Source organism: Aulonocara sp. 'chitande type north' Nkhata Bay, linkage group LG13, assembly GCF_057382095.1.
Source record: "Aulonocara sp. 'chitande type north' Nkhata Bay isolate Kocher_YH1m ecotype deep benthic linkage group LG13, A_spYH_male_GT1.1, whole genome shotgun sequence".
In the NCBI taxonomy this organism is placed as follows: domain Eukaryota; kingdom Metazoa; phylum Chordata; class Actinopteri; order Cichliformes; family Cichlidae; genus Aulonocara; species Aulonocara sp. 'chitande type north' Nkhata Bay.
In genome coordinates this window covers 32,492,949-32,512,580 of record NC_141356.1, presented here as the reverse complement: position 1 = coordinate 32,512,580, position 19,632 = coordinate 32,492,949, and the positions used below count along the sequence as shown (strand labels likewise).

General features: G+C 41.6%; 2 protein-coding genes across 3 annotated transcripts in view; one reads left to right on the top strand and one right to left on the bottom strand.

Annotated features, from left to right (window-relative positions):
* apmap (adipocyte plasma membrane associated protein) overlaps positions 1–3,166 on the bottom strand; it is a 9,698-nt gene extending 6,532 nt beyond the window's left edge. The window contains exons 1-5 of one of the 2 annotated variants that reach the window (XM_086260009.1): positions 2,049–3,166; positions 1,628–1,744; positions 1,230–1,345; positions 1,063–1,155; positions 121–240 (exon numbers count right to left, since the gene is read on the bottom strand). In XM_086260009.1, coding sequence (XP_086116135.1) covers positions 121–240; positions 1,063–1,155; positions 1,230–1,345; positions 1,628–1,744; positions 2,049–2,140 — 538 coding nt within the window. In that variant the 5' untranslated portion in view covers positions 2,141–3,166. The remainder of the gene's footprint in view (positions 1–120; positions 241–1,062; positions 1,156–1,229; positions 1,346–1,627; positions 1,745–2,048) is intronic. The other variant, XM_086260010.1, reaches the window with a different exon arrangement.
* A 12,544-nt stretch (positions 3,167–15,710) lies between these two features.
* On the top strand, positions 15,711–17,119 carry LOC147316494 (uncharacterized). The gene has a single exon (XM_086260008.1). The coding sequence runs from the start codon at positions 15,858–15,860 to the stop codon at positions 17,082–17,084; it is 1,227 nt and encodes a 408-aa protein (XP_086116134.1). The 5' UTR covers positions 15,711–15,857; the 3' UTR covers positions 17,085–17,119.
* The last annotated feature ends 2,513 nt before the right edge of the window (positions 17,120–19,632 follow it).

Genomic DNA, 19,632 nt, shown 5'->3' with positions numbered 1-19,632 from the left:
GATGTGCTACAGTAAAACCCAGAATTAGACTTTTGAGCGCCAGAACCTTTCAGTCACAAGACATCTACGAAACTCACCTGAGCCCAGCAGGCAGGAAGCGTGGGAAGTGGGATCACTCACCAGTGGTGGGGTTGACCTCGAACAGACCCAGGTAGGCATCGGCTACAAACAGCGTCCCGTTGGGTCCGACTCTGATCCCCAGCGGCCTCCCGCAGTTGGGCTCGTCCTCTCTGGAACCTGCTGGACATCGACCAATCAGAAAGGGTGCAAGATGTGCTTGGACACAGACGTGTGAGGAAGGTTAAAAAGAAATCTTTTCAGGTTGTTCGATTCTTTTATTTTGGCACAAACAGGCTCCAAACGTCAACGAGCACAAAGCTCAGAGCTTCTGCTTCCTGCTGGAGGAAGCACCACAGCGAGCTCACGTTACCTTCGCTGACCTGAACTTCCTGTTCAGGTTCTTCCTGACACACCTGGCTGAAAGTTTAAACTTAAACCAGAGACTTCAGCTTAATCAGCTGGTTTGAGTTGGAGTCAGCAGACGGCGTGCTGTTACCTGCGTGTCAGGTGTGCTGTGACGCTGTGCAGGTTTGAGCGTGTCGCCGGGTTCATCCGAGGTCTCTCACGTGTTTGTGTTGAAAGCGGCAGATCAGGGCTGAAGGTCGAACTGTCAGTTATTTATTGGGAAACTCCAAAATGAAGCAAGCGTGTGGCTGCAGGCAGGCTGACAGTAACGCCTTGCTCAACACAGGCTGACGGTTTGATCTCGCTCATTGTCAGCATGTGACAGAGCTCAGGCTGGCTCACCTGCAGCTCCGTCACATGATGTAAGGTTTAAAGCCCTGAGCAGAGGGAGGCGGGTACACCTGGACGCAGGTGAGCACCGCGTCGCACCTGGACACCGGCCAATCATTTAGGTTTCGTCTAGCTGGCTAACACATGAAACCTGGACATGCTGAAGTGTTTCTAACCTGAAGTCCAGGCCACGCCCACAAACTCTGACAGCGCACAGGAAGAGGAGGCAGCACGTGAAGACCGGAAGCACAAACGAGCACGACTCACCACACGGCAGCTTCCCGAGTCTCGTCACCATATGGATCCTCCGACCGACCAGCTTCACGATTTTCCCGTCAGCTGTTCCCGAGAACAGAACATCTGCAGACACAGAGGGACAATCTGTCAGCTCTCGGCGCTCCTCGCCGCGGTCGCCGCCGACGTCTGACACCAACCTCCGATGTTAGCGATGGACTCGGGGCCGACGAGCTGGTCCTCAAACAGTCTCTGAGCTTCTCTGAGCTTCAGGTTGGGCTCCCAGCAGCCCTTCATCATGGGCGGTTCTTTCAGCCTGCAGCACCACGACCGACCAGCAGGGGCAGCAGCAAAAACTCGTTAACTTTTATTTCAAAAAGGATTTAACATGAATATTGTGACTTTCTCTGAACAGACAGTTTCAGATTACAGAGTTACTTTCTGTTTTTATTCATCGAGTTATTCCAGGATTGAAACATTGGGATCTTTCACACGTTTTTATGGATTTTATTTTGAAAACATCTAAACTCTTTTCTGAACGCGCTGATGTTTGTAGCCAAACGAATTATTCATTAAGCGGCTGACTTGTGTCACTCACGTGAAGACTTCAGGCTTGATGGGAGACTCGAGGATGAGGATGATGACCAGGAGAGGAAGAAGCAGGAGGACGCCCAGAGAAAGCAGCGTGACCCGGAAGATCTTCCCGCTGTAGGTGCTGAGAGCAGAAACAGAGACGTGACTGCAGCGGGGCTCCTCAGGGACCCACCCCGGAACCGGACCCACCTGACCCCACAATCAACCGCGTTCCCCACACTAGCTTCATTAATGCAGGCGTCCTCGTAAACACACCTGCACGATCACATTTACAGGTGCGCATCACGAGCTAACGAGGCGAGCGTGGAAAGAGTCAACGTGTGTGAGTGAGAAGACCCCGAACACGAAGGCTAACAGAAACACGCAGCGTGTCCCCGTGGGCTGCTCAACACCGCCTCGGTGAGAACAAACCCAGCGGCTCTTACCTGGACCCTTTGCGCCGCTGCTCCGGCAGCTCGTCGGTGATCACCTGCGGGCGGTGCAGCCGCCGGAAGCGCAGTCCCGCCGACTCGTTCATGTTGCGCTCGGCTCGGTTCGGTTTGGCTCGGTTGCAAAGCGCGCGGTCACCGTGTGCAGGTTCGGTGCTTGTTGGAGCGAGTGAAGCAGCAGCCTGCTCTGACAGCGAGCAGGGATTCGTCTTCTTCTAAATGTTGTTGGCGGTTGGCAAACAACAAAACGGTGCATTACCGCCACCAGCCGGTGTGGACCGGAACGACCTCTACAAAACCCTCCGTCCTCCCAAACATTTTACCCTCTTTTACAAACTGGAACAAGGCCCGCTAACCTTCAGGTTCTGGGTCAGTGGATCAGTGGGCTTCTCTCCACCTGATACTGTGAGACATGATCCACGGTTTCCTCACATTTCCCTGTTATATTTCCCCACCATCAACAGTGTAGTGTTCGAACCAGTATGTCCACATCTTATTCTTGAAATGTGACCATATTGTGATTTCCAAAAAAGAGGACACTTGGCCCAGTCATGAAGAACTTTAATAATGTTTACTTAAAGAAAATGTTAACATATTTAAACCATGCCTTCTCTGTGCGGTTAATGAACGGTGAAATAAAAAAATGTCATACAGGCTTTTACAAGCCAACAAGTGCAAAAACAACAACTTAAAAACCTCTGGAATTAAAATAATGGTACAGAAATAAAGCCTCATCTGTATAAGAAAGATGACCAGTCCCGCGACGGTACGAGGGAAATTTCTTTTGCGGTTCGTCTGAAAAGCTGCACTTGCGCTTTGGCTTCTTCTAAACATCATCAGCCGCGCCCTGTCCCGTCTGTCAGGCAGAACAACCACTCGCAAAGCAGCAGCTCGGGATGATGTCACACATATGGGTCCTCTGTAGGCCTATAGAAAAACCCGGACATTTTCATCAGTCTCGAAAATCCCCCCGGACAGAACGTGGAAAGTGGACATGTCCAGGGAAAAGAGGACTGTCGGTCACCCCACTCCTTCCCGTGCTCCTCCTCTCCATCTCTCCTGCATTTCTTGCCTTGCGGCTCTGTTTCTCTGCCTGACAGAAGCTAACAGCCGGGTTACTAATCTTTGGTTTGTGGCTTCCCTCGCAGCTCTATCTGCCATTTCATTGGCTCTGACTCCACACAAACCCACCTGCAAGTCTGTCATCACTGTAAACTGGCCAATGACGAGCTTGAGTCTGAACAGACGACTGATGTAACGGTCTCGTGTCTTGTGTCCATTGAACAGCTGACAGTACTGGGAGCATTACTGTATACTCAGTCCATCCGTGACCCTTTCCCCCACTTTGACTGGCTCTGTTCTCCGATGCATCTGTGTATAAAATACTAATAATACTGATGTAAGCCTGTACTGTATGTGAGTTTAAAGTAAATGCCCTGTCCCTGTAATGTGAAACCTTCTGTGGAGGAAGTATTCATGGAGGTATTGCTGTAACTCTGACCCGATGCTCTCTGAGCCACAGTCCATCCAAAGCTCCTTGTACAGCCCAGGTTACATTTTCACCCAACCACAGCCCAAGAAACTTAAATTTACTCCCTCTAACTCCTGACTCTATAACTGAAGCTTCACTTCTTCTCCAACTCTTTTTCCTGTAAAACATTGTCTTGCTCTTATCAACTGAAAAATTTATACCCCACTTATACCACCACTCTTCATCTTTCCCAGTCACTCCCAGCAGGAAAAGATGAGTTGCTCCATGGAAGGGAAACCCCATCCCACCCTCTATGTCACATCATTTATCATTAAGGAAAATAACAAAGTCACTATGCTCCCGTTTTCTACAGGAAACCTCTCCGAGTGAATTCTCACTCGTATTTGTCTTAAAAATCTTTTATCCACATCATGAACATCCGCCCACTGGTTTCCTGAGTTCATGTTCCAAACACACCAGATCCTCTTCTGAAACACTTTGATGTTTATGTACGCGTCCTTTACTTTCTGTGTAGTGCTTTAGTCTTTCATTCATTCGCTCCATTATTTTACAGATGTATAATGATAACAGGTCTGTATTTCCCTGGTTCATGTACGGGCACAACCTCTGCCTCCTTCCAGCTTTGCCACAGTTTCTCCCAAACTCATATAACTCTGACAAACGACCATCATAAAGCAAACCTGAGCTTTTCCTGGTGCTGATTATTTGGATTTCTGGAGAAAAATGAAACTTCCTGTTTTCAATGCAAGATGAAAAAAAAAAACAAGATGGGGAAAAATGAAAACATAATAAAAGTCATTAATGAATCCAAACTATCTGAAACTTCCCAAAATCAACAACAGTTTAAGGTATTTACGTATTCACTGAGGCCATTGTATGGTCCATTTTGGCTGCATTTCCATGTTTTAAACATGAAATTTGCTTATTTAAAGGGTGTCTCATGTATCTCTTATGCAGAAATATGTGTTGCCTAGCTGGACAAATGTAGCACAGGTCTACTATTATTGGCCTAATGTATTTTACCAATCATTTCAGCATCCAGATAATCTCTTTCATACTCCCTTAGCTCCTGAAAGCTACTGGAAAGCACACAAAATATTCATGAATTGTATGTAAAATTATTTTGTGAAAAATAATTATTGTTTTTTCCATCTCCCTTCACTCTTTGGCTCACCTTGTTCTTCCTGATCTTGTACAATCTCTTTGTCCTCTCCCTCTGATTTGAATTGATTAGGTAAATTAATAGTGAATTTAGACAAAATTAAACATCTGCTACTCTAACAGCCATCTTTCTATACACACACATCCCTCTTTACAATTTAGTCACAACAAAAAGTTACTTTGACGAGGTTTAAGCATTAAAAGCTCGCTGGTCAGTCATCTCCATGTGTTCTGTCCTTGGTCTTTCTCCCATTGCTCATCTTCTTAGCTTGGCCTGGATTTACTGAAGGGCTCCTAAATGTGGATTCCATTTATGTAAAATCATACTAACTCTTCACCACAATTACATATTTTAACTGTAGGCAACACTAACTAACTGTCAGAGAGCCTGACAGATGCTTACGGCACATCAGTTGACCAATCTAGTATTTGCCAAAGCTTCACAATGACATGTTTTTGTTTTTTTTGGTTTGTTTGTATAAAAGTCAACCCGACACACTGTTATGTTGATCACTCTGGACGAGTGTTTGTTGAAGCACCACACATATGGCTTTCATGGTTTGCCAACCTGTTCACCAACTCTCCGGTTGGTCTTCTGCACATGCTCCTGCTCACTCTGGTCTCCGGCTTGACTGTATAAAAAGGAAAACCTCGTTAGGAAGATCATCACCACCTGTCCCTGCAGCCTCCCTGGCACCGCCCCCTTGAGCTCACTGCATCACTCCTCCCCTGCGGCTGTGCCAGGGACCACTCCTCCACCACAGTTTGGATTTCTAAATAATATTTATTGGGTGTTTATAATTCATGTAACCATTATCAGTTACAATTACCATCAATCTGCATTTTGTTATTATTCTTTTTTTCTTCTTTTTTTTATAATTTATTTTAATTTTTTTTCACAAATCATGGTCACAATACATAATGAAAACGTTGCCATTATACAAGAAACAAAACAAAACAAAAAAAAGAGAACCCCCCACCCCCACCCGAGGCTCATGTAAACAGAAACAAAACAAAAACAGACAAAAAACGTATGTCACACATCTGGAAAACACGTTTTTATATAGTCAATAAATGGGTTCCAAGTCGCAGAGAATTTTTGTTGTGATGAGAGAACTCTGTATCTAAGTTTTTCCAGTGGTAAAAAGAAAAGCACCTCCTTTAACCATTGTATGTGTGGAGGAGCCTTATCAGACTTCCAGTGGAATAGAGTAAGTCTACTGGCAAGCAATGTAGCAAATGCTATGGCATTTTCCTGAGATTTACTAATTTTGTATTGAGATGGCATAACTCCAAAAATGCCAATGCGGAAATCAAGCATTAAATTCTGCGCACTTGTTGGATTGTGTGTCCACAGGTGTTTGTACTTTGCGTCGTAATAAAATGACGGTAAAAGGCTCCGCCCACTTCCTATCCATGTCTTACCATGCAACGACTCTGTGAATGGACTGGAGAAGTGTAGTGGTAGAGTCCTCCGTCAGGAATGAGATATGTGTGTCGACTTTTTATTCTCCCTTAAAATTATTATGCCATAACGCTGCACAGAGCAGCTCTGCTAACAGGTTATGGGCCCAGAGCAGCAGTAAAGAGATCCTGTAACTGCCAAAGGAAGGGCAGCGTTTCCTGAAACCGCAAGTTACCGGCAGGTGTTAAAAGTTTGGCACGGTTGAGTGAGTAAGCGTTTTTGTGCATCATGAGCAGACGCACGGCAGAGTCGGGCAGTCGATATTCCCGTTTGCAGTTTGATGGAGATGAAAGGAAATATGAGATATGGGAAACGAAGTTCCTTGGTCATCTCAGACTACAAGGTTTGAAAGATGTCATCTTCAGATGACACAGCCATCATGGGGTGTATCTGGGATGATCAGGAAGAGGAGTACAGAAGTCTGGTGAGGAACTTTGTCGCATGGAGTCACACAAACCACCTGCAACTCAACACCTCAAAGACTAAGGAACTGGTTGTGGACTTCGGGAGGTCCAGAGAAGGTCCACTGCCGGTTCAGATAGAGGGGGAGGAGGTGGAGGTGGTCAACAAGTACAAGTACCTCGGGCTGTGGGTGGACAATAAACTGGACTGGTCATGCAACACAGAGCACCTGTATAAAAAAAGCCCAAAGCCGACTGTACTTCCTCAGGAGGCTGAGGTCTTTCAACATCTGCAGGAAGCTCCTGAGGATGTTTTACCAGTCGGTGGTTGCTGGAGTACTTTTCTATGCTGTGGTGTGCTGGGGGAGCAGCACAGCAAAGAGGGACTCATGCAGGCTGGAGAAACTGATCAGGAAGGCTAGCTCTGTGGTCGGCATGAAGCTGGACACTCTGGTGACAGTGGCAGAGAAAAGGACATTAAAGAAACTGATGGACATTATGAACAATGCTGGGCATCCTCTGCACACGGCCATAAACAATCAGAAGAGTCTGTTCAGTGACAGGTTGCTTCTCCCCAAGACAAGAACTAACAGACTTAAAAACTCCTTTGTCCCACACGCCATCAGACTGTTTAACTCCTCTCTGGAGGGGAGAGGGAGGGGAAACAGGAGGACAAAGGAGGGGGGAACAACTAAGCTGTAGTGCCTCTTCACCTCACTGTACAATACCTTTTGTAAATAGTCAACAGTGCAATAGACTCAATACTTGAAATGTGCAATTCACTTGTATTTTTTTTATTTTTTATTCCTATTTATCCCCTTCGTATATTTTATTTATATTTGTCTCTGTATTTATATATGTGTGTGTGTGTGTGTATATATATATATATATATATATATATATATATATATATATATATATATATATATATATATATATATATATATATATATAACAATTCAGTAACTGTAACTTCGGTCGTTGCTGTGCTTTTTGGAAGTCGAATTTCCCAGAGGAACCCACCCGAGGGATTAATAAAGTTCTATCTTATCTTATCTTATCTTATCTTATCTTAAAGGCTGAGGGTGATGAAGAAGCCGATGGTGAAGATGATGACAAAAATGCAGAAGCATATGCAGAGTTGATACAATTTCTGGATGACAAAAGTTTATCGTTAGTTATGAGAGATGCAGTTGATGACGGACGGAAAGCCCTAAAAATTTTGAGAGGTCATTATGCAGGAGTGGGCAAGCCAAGGATCATAAGTCTGTACACCGAACTTACTTCTCTCACAAATGAAAAGAATGAAAGTGTGACGGACTATATTATCCGAGCAGAAGCAATTATCACAGCGTTAAAAAATGCGGGTGAGTCATTAACTGATGGACTTCTGATCGCAATGATAATGAGAGGTCTACCAGAGACGTTTAAACCCCTGATTGTGCACGTTACACAGAGCGAAGCAAAAACCACATTTTCAGAGTTTAAAGTAAAACTCAGAAGTTATGAAGAAACCGAGAGAATGCGTGCGGCTGTAACTGATGACAACGTAATGAGGACAAAAGTGCAATTAGACCAGGATTCTACTTCATGGCGAGCAGATGACCGAAGATCAAAGAATAATGAGATTGTGTGTTTTAAATGTGGACTAAAGGGACACACTGCAAGAACGTGCCGATCCAGAGTATGGTGCAGTTTTTGCCGGAGTAGTACACACAAAGATGCGACCTGTAGAAGGAAGCTAAGACGGGATGAAGCGAGAGGGGTTGTGGAGAAGGACTACGCGTTCAGGACGGGCTCCGAACCCCAGAGGGTCCCGGACGGCGGCCAAGAGATGCTGAATAACCAGCTACTGGTGGATACGGGAGCGACGTCACATATCTTTACGAAGATCGAGAGTTTTAAGACTTTTGATGACACATTTCGACCCGAGGCTCATTGTGTAGAGTTGGCTGACGGAAGGCGGAGCAGAGGAGCTGCAAAGCGGCGAGGAGATGCTGAGATAAGTATGATTGACAGTAAAGGACGCAGTCACAAGGTCACATTGAAACAAGCACTCTACATTCCATCGTTTCCACAGGACATTTTGTCAGTAAAAGCAGCTACTAGTAACGGAGCCACTGTGGTTTTCAAACACGGGGACAGTTTTCTTAAACATGTTGATGGAACAAAATTCCCTATATATGAACACGAGAGACTGTTCTTTATAAACACTGTGCAAGAGTTTGAAGAGAAATGTAATGGATGTTTTGATATGCAAACGTGGCATGAAATTCTAGGACACTGTAATTATGAGGATGTTCAAAATCTGCAAAATGTCGTTGATGGAATGGAAATTAAGGGTAAAATCAACAAAAACATGCAATGTGAAGCCTGTATACAAGGGAAGTTTACTCAAACTAGGAACCGAGAACCAGATGAAAAGGCCAGGGCAGCATTAGAGTTGGTACATACGGATTTAGCTGGTCCGATTACGCCAAACTCTAAAGAAGGGTTTAAGTATGTTTTGTCGTTTGTTGATGATTATTCAGGTGCAACATTTGTATATAATCTGAAACACAAAAGTGATACAACTCAAGCAACTGAAAGATTTATTGCAGAGGTGGCGTCATATGGGAAAATCAAGTGCTTTCGTTCTGATAATGGAACTGAATTTACAAGCAGACAGTTCAGAGATTTATTAAGTAGACACGGCATTAGGCAGGAAACTTCGGCGCCATATTCGCCTCATCAAAACGGAACAGCAGAGAGGAACTGGCGTACACTTTTTGACATGGCGAGATGCATGTTAGTTGAGAGCGAATTGCCAAAGTCTTTATGGCCATATGCAGTACAAACCGCGGGAGTGATTCGGAACCGATGTTTTAACAAACGCACAGGTCAGACAGCGTATAAGATGTTAACTGGAAAAAGACCTGATCTTTCTAGAATGAAAAAATTCGGATCATTGTGCTATGCTTATAAACAAAATAGGGGAAAGCTGGATCCAAGATGCGACAAAGGTGTTTTCTTGGGATATGACAAAAATAGTCCAGCATATTTGATCTATTTCCCAAAAACCGGGAAAGTTGAAAAGCACAGATTGATAAAAATACTAAATCCCGCGACAATGGATCAACAAACACAGAGTGATCAGATGTATGAAGATGAGGTTTATGAATCCAGAAAAGATGGTGAACCCAAACAGACGAAGGATGAGGATATTCCAGATGGTAGTGAAAGCAGTCAAACTGAGTCCGAGGTTAAAACCGATGATAAAGTAGATGCTGGAGCTACACGTTATCCATCCAGAATCAGAAAGAGACCTGATTATTTGAGTGATTATATCACGGATGTGAAAGAGTGTGAAAATGAACAGATGCAAACCAGTGTTGATTATTGCTACAGATTGTTGTGTGAAATACCCACATCATTTAGCGAAGCTATTGTGTCAAGTGAGTCAAAAGAATGGGAAAAAGCGATGAATGAAGAAATTCAATCCCTTAAGGAGAATGACACATTTACTTTAACCACTTTACCAGAGGGTAAGAAAGCAGTGGGGGGTAAATGGGTTTATGCCGTTAAAAAGAACTCAGACGGATCAGACAGATATAAAGCTCGATTTGTGGCTAAAGGTTTTAGTCAAACAAAAGGAGTTGATTATGAGGAGACTTTTTCACCGACTGCTAACTTATCGAGTGTGAGAGTTTTGATGCAGAAAGTGGTTCAGGATGATATGTTGGTTCACCAGATGGATGTAAAAACCGCCTATCTACACGCACCAATAAATGAAGAAATATATATACAACAACCAGAAGGTTTTGAGACAGAATCAAGTGAGACTAATAAACTGGTGTACAGACTAAAGAAATCACTTTATGGGCTGAAGCAATCGGGTCGTAACTGGAACCAAACCTTACATGACTATTTAAGCAGTTGTGGATTTAGACAAAATATTGCTGATCATTGTGTGTATTCAAAAGAAACTGAAAGTGAAAAAGTAATCATCATAGTGTGGGTGGATGATTTACTCATTGCAGCTAACAATGAAAATGTGCTTTCAGGCGTGAAAGAAATGCTCTCTTCTAAATTCCAAATGAAAGATCTGGGGAAGCTTAACCATTTTCTAGGAATAGATTTTATTCAAGAAAAAGAATGTGTCAAAATGTCACAGAAAATATATATTGAGAACATTTTAAAGAGATTTAACATGCAAAACTGTAAGCCAAGGTTAACACCCTGTGAACAGAAATGGACTCATTCTGATAAATCCGAGACATTACCAGATGTGAGGAGATATCGTGAAGCGGTAGGATGTCTTATTTATCTGAGCTATTGTACACGACCTGATTTAAGCTATGTTGTCAGCAAACTGTCACAACATTTCAATGCGCCAACTGTTGATGATTGGACAGCAGTGAAACATGTTCTGAGGTATCTAAAAGGTAGTCGAGGAAAAGAACTGTGTTTTAGGAAACGTTCAAGTGGAAAACTAGGTCTACAAGCATACAGTGATGCAGATTGGGCATCCGATGTTTCTGATAGACGCAGTATGACAGGTTATTGTGTAAGCCTAAATGAAAATGGTCCTTTGATATCATGGAAAACCAAAAAGCAGACAACTACAGCACTATCAACTTGTGAAGCCGAATACATGGCATTAGCAGGAACAATTCAGGAATGTATGTATTTGACTTATTTGATTCAAGATCTTGATGAGTTTGAGTATGAAATACCTATGATATTGGAGGACAATCAGGGAACAATCGCTTTGTCAAAAAATCCAGTGAACAGACAAAGATGTAAACACATTGATGTGAAATATCATTTTATAAGGTCAGCTGTACATGAAAGGAAAGTGCTCATTGATTACTGTCCAACTGAGTCAATGGTAGCAGATATGATGACGAAACCAGTTTCAAAGTCTAAGTTAGAAAAATTCTCTGTATTTGTGTTTGGAATGTAAGATGTTTTTTCCGGAGGATTGTTTTTCCCCAACCTGTGTACAAGTGGGGGTGTTGGATTGTGTGTCCACAGGTGTTTGTACTTTGCGTCGTAATAAAATGACGGTAAAAGGCTCCGCCCACTTCCTATCCATGTCTTACCATGCAACGACTCTGTGAATGGACTGGAGAAGTGTAGTGGTAGAGTCCTCCGTCAGGAATGAGATACGTGTGTCGACTTTTTATTCTCCCTTAAAATTATTATGCCATAACGCTGCACAGAGCAGCTCTGCTAACAGCACTGATATGAGATAATACTTTAAATATATTTCCCCAGTAATTATCCAGGTTCGGACAAGACCACATCATGTGACCCTCATTTGCTGGATTATGTCCACACCTGGGACAGGCAGGATCGGCTTCTGGGAAAAATTTTGAAAGCCTCTCTCTTGTATAATGAAGACGATGAAGAATTTTAAACTGAATTAAACCATGGCGAATGCAAAGGGAGGAAGTATGTATACGATTCAAACAAGATCTCCACTCATCATCAGATAAATCCACCCCAATGTCTTTTTCCCAATTATTTTTAGTTTTTTCCCCAAGTAACAGGCCTTAAGCTCTGTATCAGTTTGTATATGGCGGAGATTCTCCTTTTGCCAAAAGGATCCATTTCCAAAATGGTATCCACTTGATTTTTAGGAGGTAGGTAGGGGAAAGAAGGAAACAATGCTTTTGCAAAACTTCGTATTTGCAGGTATCTAAACATATGTGAGGTTGGTATATTGTAATCTCTCATCAGAGCGTCAAAGGTGTTAAAAGTTTCTCCTGAAAATAAATTGTAAAAAAACTTCAAACCATAGAATATTTCCTGGTATACATCTTTGAGTATTGGTGCTAGTTTGTCTATAAACATTTTATATAGTTCAATAGGGAAACCATCAGGTCCCGGTGCCTTATTACTTTGCATTGATTTAATTACTTCGACAATTTCACTAATGGTTATCTCTCTATCAATTTCTGTTCTGTCATTTACCGATATTTGTGGAATCGGTAATCTATCAAGCGTTTCAGCAATCTTTTTTTCATCAACCGGATCTGAGGTATAAAGATTGGAATAGAACATTTTAAACTGGTCATTAATGGTTTTCGGATCAGACGTCTTTTCTCCAGAGGTTTTACAGATTTCAGAAATCGTGTTAGCTGATATGGATTGCTTAATTTGATGTGCCAAAAGTTTTCCGGCTCTTTCCCCATGTTCATAGAACTTTTGCCTTGATTTGAAAAATAAACGTTCTGTTTGCTGAATGGACCGAATTTTGTATTCTGAATTTAGTAATAATTTTCTCTTATATAGGTCTGGTGTTGGATTTTCTGCATATAAGCAGTCAATCTCTTTTATACTGTTGGCTAGGTTGTTCATTTGTTGTAAGTATTTCTTTTTTTGAAATGATACATATGAAATTATCTGGCCTCTAAGATAGGCCTTTAATGCCTCCCATACAACAGTCATTTTCATCCCTTGGGTTTGATTTGTCTCTAAGAAAAACTGTATTTGCTCAGAGACCATTTTTTTAAATGAGTCTTTAGTTAGGAGTAAAGGATCAAGTCGCCAGGCCGGTTTTTGACTTAAGCGTTCATAAAAAATTTACATCTAATTGTACTGGACTGTGGTATGAGATAACAATAGAGTTGTATTGGCAATCTAAAACCTTGGGAAGAATTCTACTATCTACAACAAAAAAAATCGATCCGTGAGTATGACCAGTGCACTGGTGAGAAAAATGAGAATTGTTTAGATGTAGGATTTTTGTCCCTCCAGGGGTCAAAAAAAGCATAAGATTGCATAAAGGATTTAAGAACATTACCCGCTTTTGAAATTTTGCTATCAGGTTTTGGGTTTGATCTGTCAAGTTGAGGATTAAGTACGCAGTTAAAGTCACCACCCAGTATCAAATGGGACTCTGTTAAATCTGGCAGGTGTTTTAAAAAGGTACAATAAAAATTTGGGTCGTCCCAGTTTGGTCCATATACATTAGCAAGAATTACTTGTTTCCCATACAACCTGCCCTGTATAATAATATATCTCCCTCTGGTATCCGCCACAGTTGATAGTGGAATAAATGGAATCCCCTTCCTAATTAGAATAGCCACACCCCGTGATCTATCCTCAAATTTTGAGCTAAATATTTGGCTTATCCATGTTTTTTTTAGTTTAATTTGTTCACTTGATCGGAGGTGTGTTTCCTGCAGATATACAACATCGGATCTCAATTATTTTAAATGAGTAAAAACCCTTGTGCGTTTAACCGGATTATTTATACCTTTAACATTCCAGCTTATAAAACGAAGAGGCAGATGACTTTGCGAGCTTGCCATTCAGGTACCTAAATGCAGGTGCAGAAAAAATATGTCCCAACCTCTGGAACCCCCCCCCCCCCCCCCCCCCCCCAAAAGAAAGAGGGGGAGAAGGAAAAAAAAAGAGGGAAAAAAATAAATAAATAAAACGAGCCTCAAAACCCCATGCTGATCTACTATTATCCCTGAGATCGCAACCCTCCAGGCTAGGATAGCACAGTGACTAAACGTACTGTTAACCCTCAAACAGCCCCTCAGCTGGGCAAATATATAACATTTAATAACTAAACAAAACTCCAAAACTTATATTTTCCACTTTCCCCGTGTTTATTCTAATCAAATGCCCCAGAATAACAGCAATATCTCGAACATATCAAAAATCGGAACGAAGAAGGAAGGCAGAGTATTCATAATCAATTAAATCAAAATCATTCTACCTTCCGGCCTTTTATGACTATGGCCCAATTATTTACTTGACATCTCCCCAGCACCGACGTATAACTATGTCCCTTGAGTTCAAGCAATCACACATGTGGAGTCCAACTTATCTTTTCTCACTCGGCTGTACCTCTCACGGCCGTAGTAAGTCTTTTTTGATAAAGTCTATTGCAGCCGCTGGGTCGGTGAAACGATTGTCCTGTCCCGTCGGTGAAGTGATGCGGAGAACAGCTGGAAACAAAAGTCCAAACTTAACGCCAGCCTCGGAGCAAACGTTTAGCCTCCATAAAAGCAGCTCGTTTCTTTGCCACCATTGCTGTAAAATCAGGAAAAATGCTTATCTTCATGTCCTGCAGCAGCAACGGCTGCGACTTGGCGGCCCTTCGGAACACCTCTTCCTTCTCTTGGTAATAGTGAAACTTCACCACGATTGCCCTGGGGGAGTTTCCCTGTTGACCCAAGCTTCGATGAGCGCGGTCCAGCATCGGAGTAAAGTCGAGGCCCAGTATGTCTTTCAGCATTGTAGCAATAACTGCCGTAGGTTTCCCGGTGTTTTCAAAGCCCTCCTTCACCCCTACAATGCGTGCATTGCACCGGCGTTGTCGCCCCTCGATGTCGTCCAACTTGCTGGTCAACTTAGCAACGTCCGATTTCAGCTTGCTAACCTCGTTTTCCAACTCCACTGTCCGGTCTGAAGAAGCATTCAAGTCAAGTCAACTTTATTTGTCAATTCTGCCACATGTACAGGACATACAGAGAATAGAAATTTCGTTACTCTCAAACCCTAGTGATTAAAAAATGCAAATAAAATAATTAAAAAGTAAAAATTTAAAGAAATACAATACAATTTTACGTATAACAAAAAAAAAAGCTATACAATATACAACATTCAAAGCAAACTCAACACTTTCCAAACGGGTCTCTTGCTTCTCCAGATCTTCTTTGATTGTGTCTATTTTATCATTTAAATCTTTCGTGCTTGAATCGATACAATATCCTCTTTTCAGAGCTAGCAATAGCTCTCATAATCTCACTCATGTCATGGGGTGGTGCCTCCGGTCTGTCCTCAGCATGGTCCGAGGCTTTTGCGGCCTGCTCTCTCCCCGATCTAGTTTTGCTCATATGTCGTACACCGTAGCCTTGAAGATGTAAAAAGTGCCTCAGAGCAGCACACGGGCGTGTTATCGTACTGTTGTTAAAAGTTCGTTAGTTTTGGAGCAATGGAATTATGAAAAAAGTTAGTCCATTGAGGAGCCCTGTACAACACGTCTTCACATGGCTACCAGACACGCCCCCCGTCATTTTGTTATTATTCAATTCAGAACTGCCCAGACCAGACACAGTGACGTTTCACCAGAATCCCTTTGATCTCTGGTCTTCTTTATGACATCAGCACACTAAAACCTATAAATAGGGGAGAGGTTCTCACTCTTGGCAGTCTTTCAAAGAGAGTGGAAGAATTCACTAGGCAGGAAACTACTGGAAACTTGCGTTTCTGACACAGTTGACGGTATTTTTAAAAAATCTTTTAGTTGGTACAGAGATTTAGCATCAACTTCAATTTGAAATATGAGTCTGTCAAATCCTGTTGTATGCAACATGAGAGCCGAGAACGAAAAACTTAAACAGCAAATCAAAGAGCTGAAAAATGAGAATAAAACTCTCAAACAACAAAACTCTACCATACGTGACCTTAAAGTCGAGAACGCCGACCTTAAGGAGCAAAAAAGAGAGCTCATAAATGAGAACAAGATTCTCCAAAAAAACATTGAAGTTCTCTTCAAACGAAGTGGGTTCTCTAAAAACAAGAGGAAAAGAGACCTGCAACTAGAGAATGAAACAATTCACTTCAAAATTCAAGAGCTGGAATATTGGAACCAAATTCTAAAGGATTTAAACAGCTCCAAAACCAAAGAGATCCAGCAACAGAAAGAGGTGATGCAGGAAATGGAGGCAGAAATCAGAGAGTTGCAAAGCAGCAAGACAGGCTTGGTTATAAAAGTGGGAGACATGGAAAAGGACAACCCGTCTTTAAGAGAGGAAAATGATGTGACGGTAAAACGCATGTGTGAGCTGAAAAGGGACTTTGAAAAGGAAAAAGATGACATGCAACAGGAAATACAGGCTGTTAAAACTGAGCTCCATCAGGCAAACACAGCCTTTAAAGAGTTACAAGAGAGTGAAGAAAGAAAAAGGATCATGAATGAGGAAAACAAAACAACGGACAGTGAACAGCTCAGACAGACCCTGGAACTCCAATGCTTTGCACATGAAATTGACATATTGAGGCGGCATAACGAACTTCTTGAACAGGACCTCCAGGAGCTTTCCAAAAGGAGTGGTGATTCTCAAAAAGAACTGAAACCACACGATGAGGGTGTGAAAGGAGAATCCCAGATCTTCAAAGCCACTGAGAAAGACTCCCAACATGATTTTAACGTGACCAACAGAGAAAAGGAGTTGTTGTGCCATGAATTTGAGGAAAAGAAAAGAGAGCTTGAAGAGGTCAAGAAAAATCTGTATGATTCACAGGAAGCCTTGACAACAGAAGACATGGCGTTGCAAACCCAAGCTCAGACTCCCAAAGTTTCACAGGAAGCACATAACGGTCTGATAAACAACTACGATGTCCAAGTTGACATACTCAAACAACAAAATAAGGCCTTAGAAAATAAGGTTAGTGACCTTACCAAAAAGATGTGGAATGGACGGGAAGCGATGAGACAAATGGAAAAGAACTTTCAAGAACAAAGGAAGCTACTCGAAAATCTCCGAGGAGAATTCGAGGAAATTTAGCACAACTACGACTTTGGCCGGTTCAATAGGGCTATACACTGTAAAAAAAATCCGTAAAAATACAGTACAATCTACTGTATAAACGTGAAGGAATTTTCCGTATTAGTCATTTACAGGTATTTTTCTGTATTTCTCAACTACTGCAATGCATTGTGGGGAAAAGAACCTGAAAAGGAGGGAAAAGTAAGCGCAAGAGCAGCCATTAGGCTTCTTTCAGGCTTCATCTGGATTTTGGATTCTGAAGTTGGAGAAACTGCCTTCAAATTTCTGTGGTAAGTATTAAAACTCATGTTTCGTTTTATTAAAATAATGTTTTTCAAAAGACTCCGTGTTTTTATTTAGAAAGAATTGTTAATTTATTTGTTAACTGGTTTCGGCTGTCTCCAGACAAGTCAGGAATATTTTGCTGACTCATTTTTTAAAATAATTGTTATTTAGGTTTAACATGACTTAAGCTTTATTTTAATTAATGTTAAAATAATTTTTACTGTGATACCACCAGTTTTGCCCTTCAGTGGCTGAACCAGTTTTCATAAATATTATAGTTAGCTGTCTGTGTCTCTCTGGGTATTACACAGCTGTGACTGCTAACTAGCTAATTAGCGAAAGTCAGCGATGTGGCTAACTGGGAAAGTGAGAACTTCATGGTTCTAGAAATTATTCTAGGACTCTAATAAGTACTGTATCAATACCTGTGTTTTACAGTTGGCTCTACTGTACACTTTAAAGGGTTTCAGGCAAAGTTACACTAACCCTAGTTTAAGCCTCAGACCTTCCTGGCTGACGCTAGCAAATGCTAATGTTAGCCTCTGATTTGGGCTGCTAAAGTAAAGACTTTTAGCTAGCTGACCAGCATAGATTATTTCGGTGGTTAACAGACTGTAGTGGTAAAATTATTGAAAGTATAGTTTCACCTCAGCACATTTACAATTACAGTATGTCTATTTTGTAGCACATAGAAATGTTTAGTTAATATTTACAGACAGACACATTTTCCCTGTAACTGTGTTTTTACTCCAACATTTGTTGAAAATGTAATTTATGAAATGCTGAGCAGCATTTCTTGTATGTGGAATATTTTTGTCACCCCACTGTGCTAATGTGATTAAATACTAAAAATTATTACTAAAAAAATTCAATAATAAATCAATAATAACTATTTCTTGATTGAACTATAATGTAAGCGCAGTGCTGGTGTGCAGGGGCTCTATATGCCTTGTCTATATCAAGCTTTTAGCCAAATATAAGCAGAGATATTTGTATCTTTCTTAAAAATCCAGATCCTTACAGATTATTTGAGAAATGGATCAACAGCTATCACTACTTGAAGCACTTTAAGTCCTGCAGTGGAAAAATATCCCTTATTTCACCTTTGATCACACACTTTGGTTTTCCAGTGCAGAGCAATGGCCAAGAAAAGGAAAGACTTCCCCGAGTGAAAAAAAAGATGAAGATACAAGCTGGTGATGATCCAGAGCAGCTGGTCTCAGGAAATGAAGAAAAACCCTGATCACCTTCTCTACAAACACAAGGTGAGTTTAATGTTGTGGTTGATTTAGTTTTTCAAGGTATGTATGTTACTTTAATTATAAACTGCTTTTGTTGCAACAGAATGGTGTTATGTGTATGCAACTCTACGTGAATTATAATCCTTTGTAGGGCTGCGTGATATGACCAAAGTCTCATATCCCAATATAAGACGTATCTCTCCTGATAACGATATATATCACAAAATAGTGCATTTTCTGTAAATTCTGTGATTCTCGGGCAACTCGACTTATGTGAAATGTTTTCAGTTGGGCGTCGTGTACCTGGAGTCGAGTGTTTTGACCGATGCATGAAACTATACATTTTTAGACATGAGTTTAAATGGCCGCCATTTTCTTTCTGAGTATTTATTAGACGGCGTGCTGCAAGGAAAAGCCTGTTCTAACGTTTGAGTCTAAGGATTATTTTGAGCACCTGACGACTCTTTTTTGCTTTTCATTCGTAAACTCTCTCGAAACTCTTTCATGTGATTCTTGTGTAGGTGGTTAAAGAGGTTTGTCATGTTTGAGTGGTGGTGGGGACCAGTTTGTGGCATAATTTGCATAGTACAGTTTTCTGGGGCGTGTCAGACTTTTCATAACCAAACCATGTCCATGCTACAGAGGTAGCCCCTCATTTAACAATAAGGTCCTCGATTTCTTTTGACTGGTCCTTCTGGTTCTGCCTCATCCTTGCTGGCCATGCTGGTATTCTCTGTGCCTTCATCTGCGTGGTGACTGTAAGCGCCATTTATAGTTACTTGATGTTTTTATTTGAGGTCATTTGTTTGATGCATATTCTGAAATTTTATGTTTGAGAATAATGTATATCATTTCAGTTTAGTTTGAAAAGTCTCAACAGAAACTTGAGCTTTATTGTGAAAGGTTTATGTGGAAAATAAACAAGCGGACGGCGGAGCCACATGATGGTTTTATCCTCATTGTTGGTAACGAAAGTACGCGTAAAAACAGTCACTTGTCCGTCCATAGTGTGGTTATTTTAAGTATAAGAGAAGGAGAGA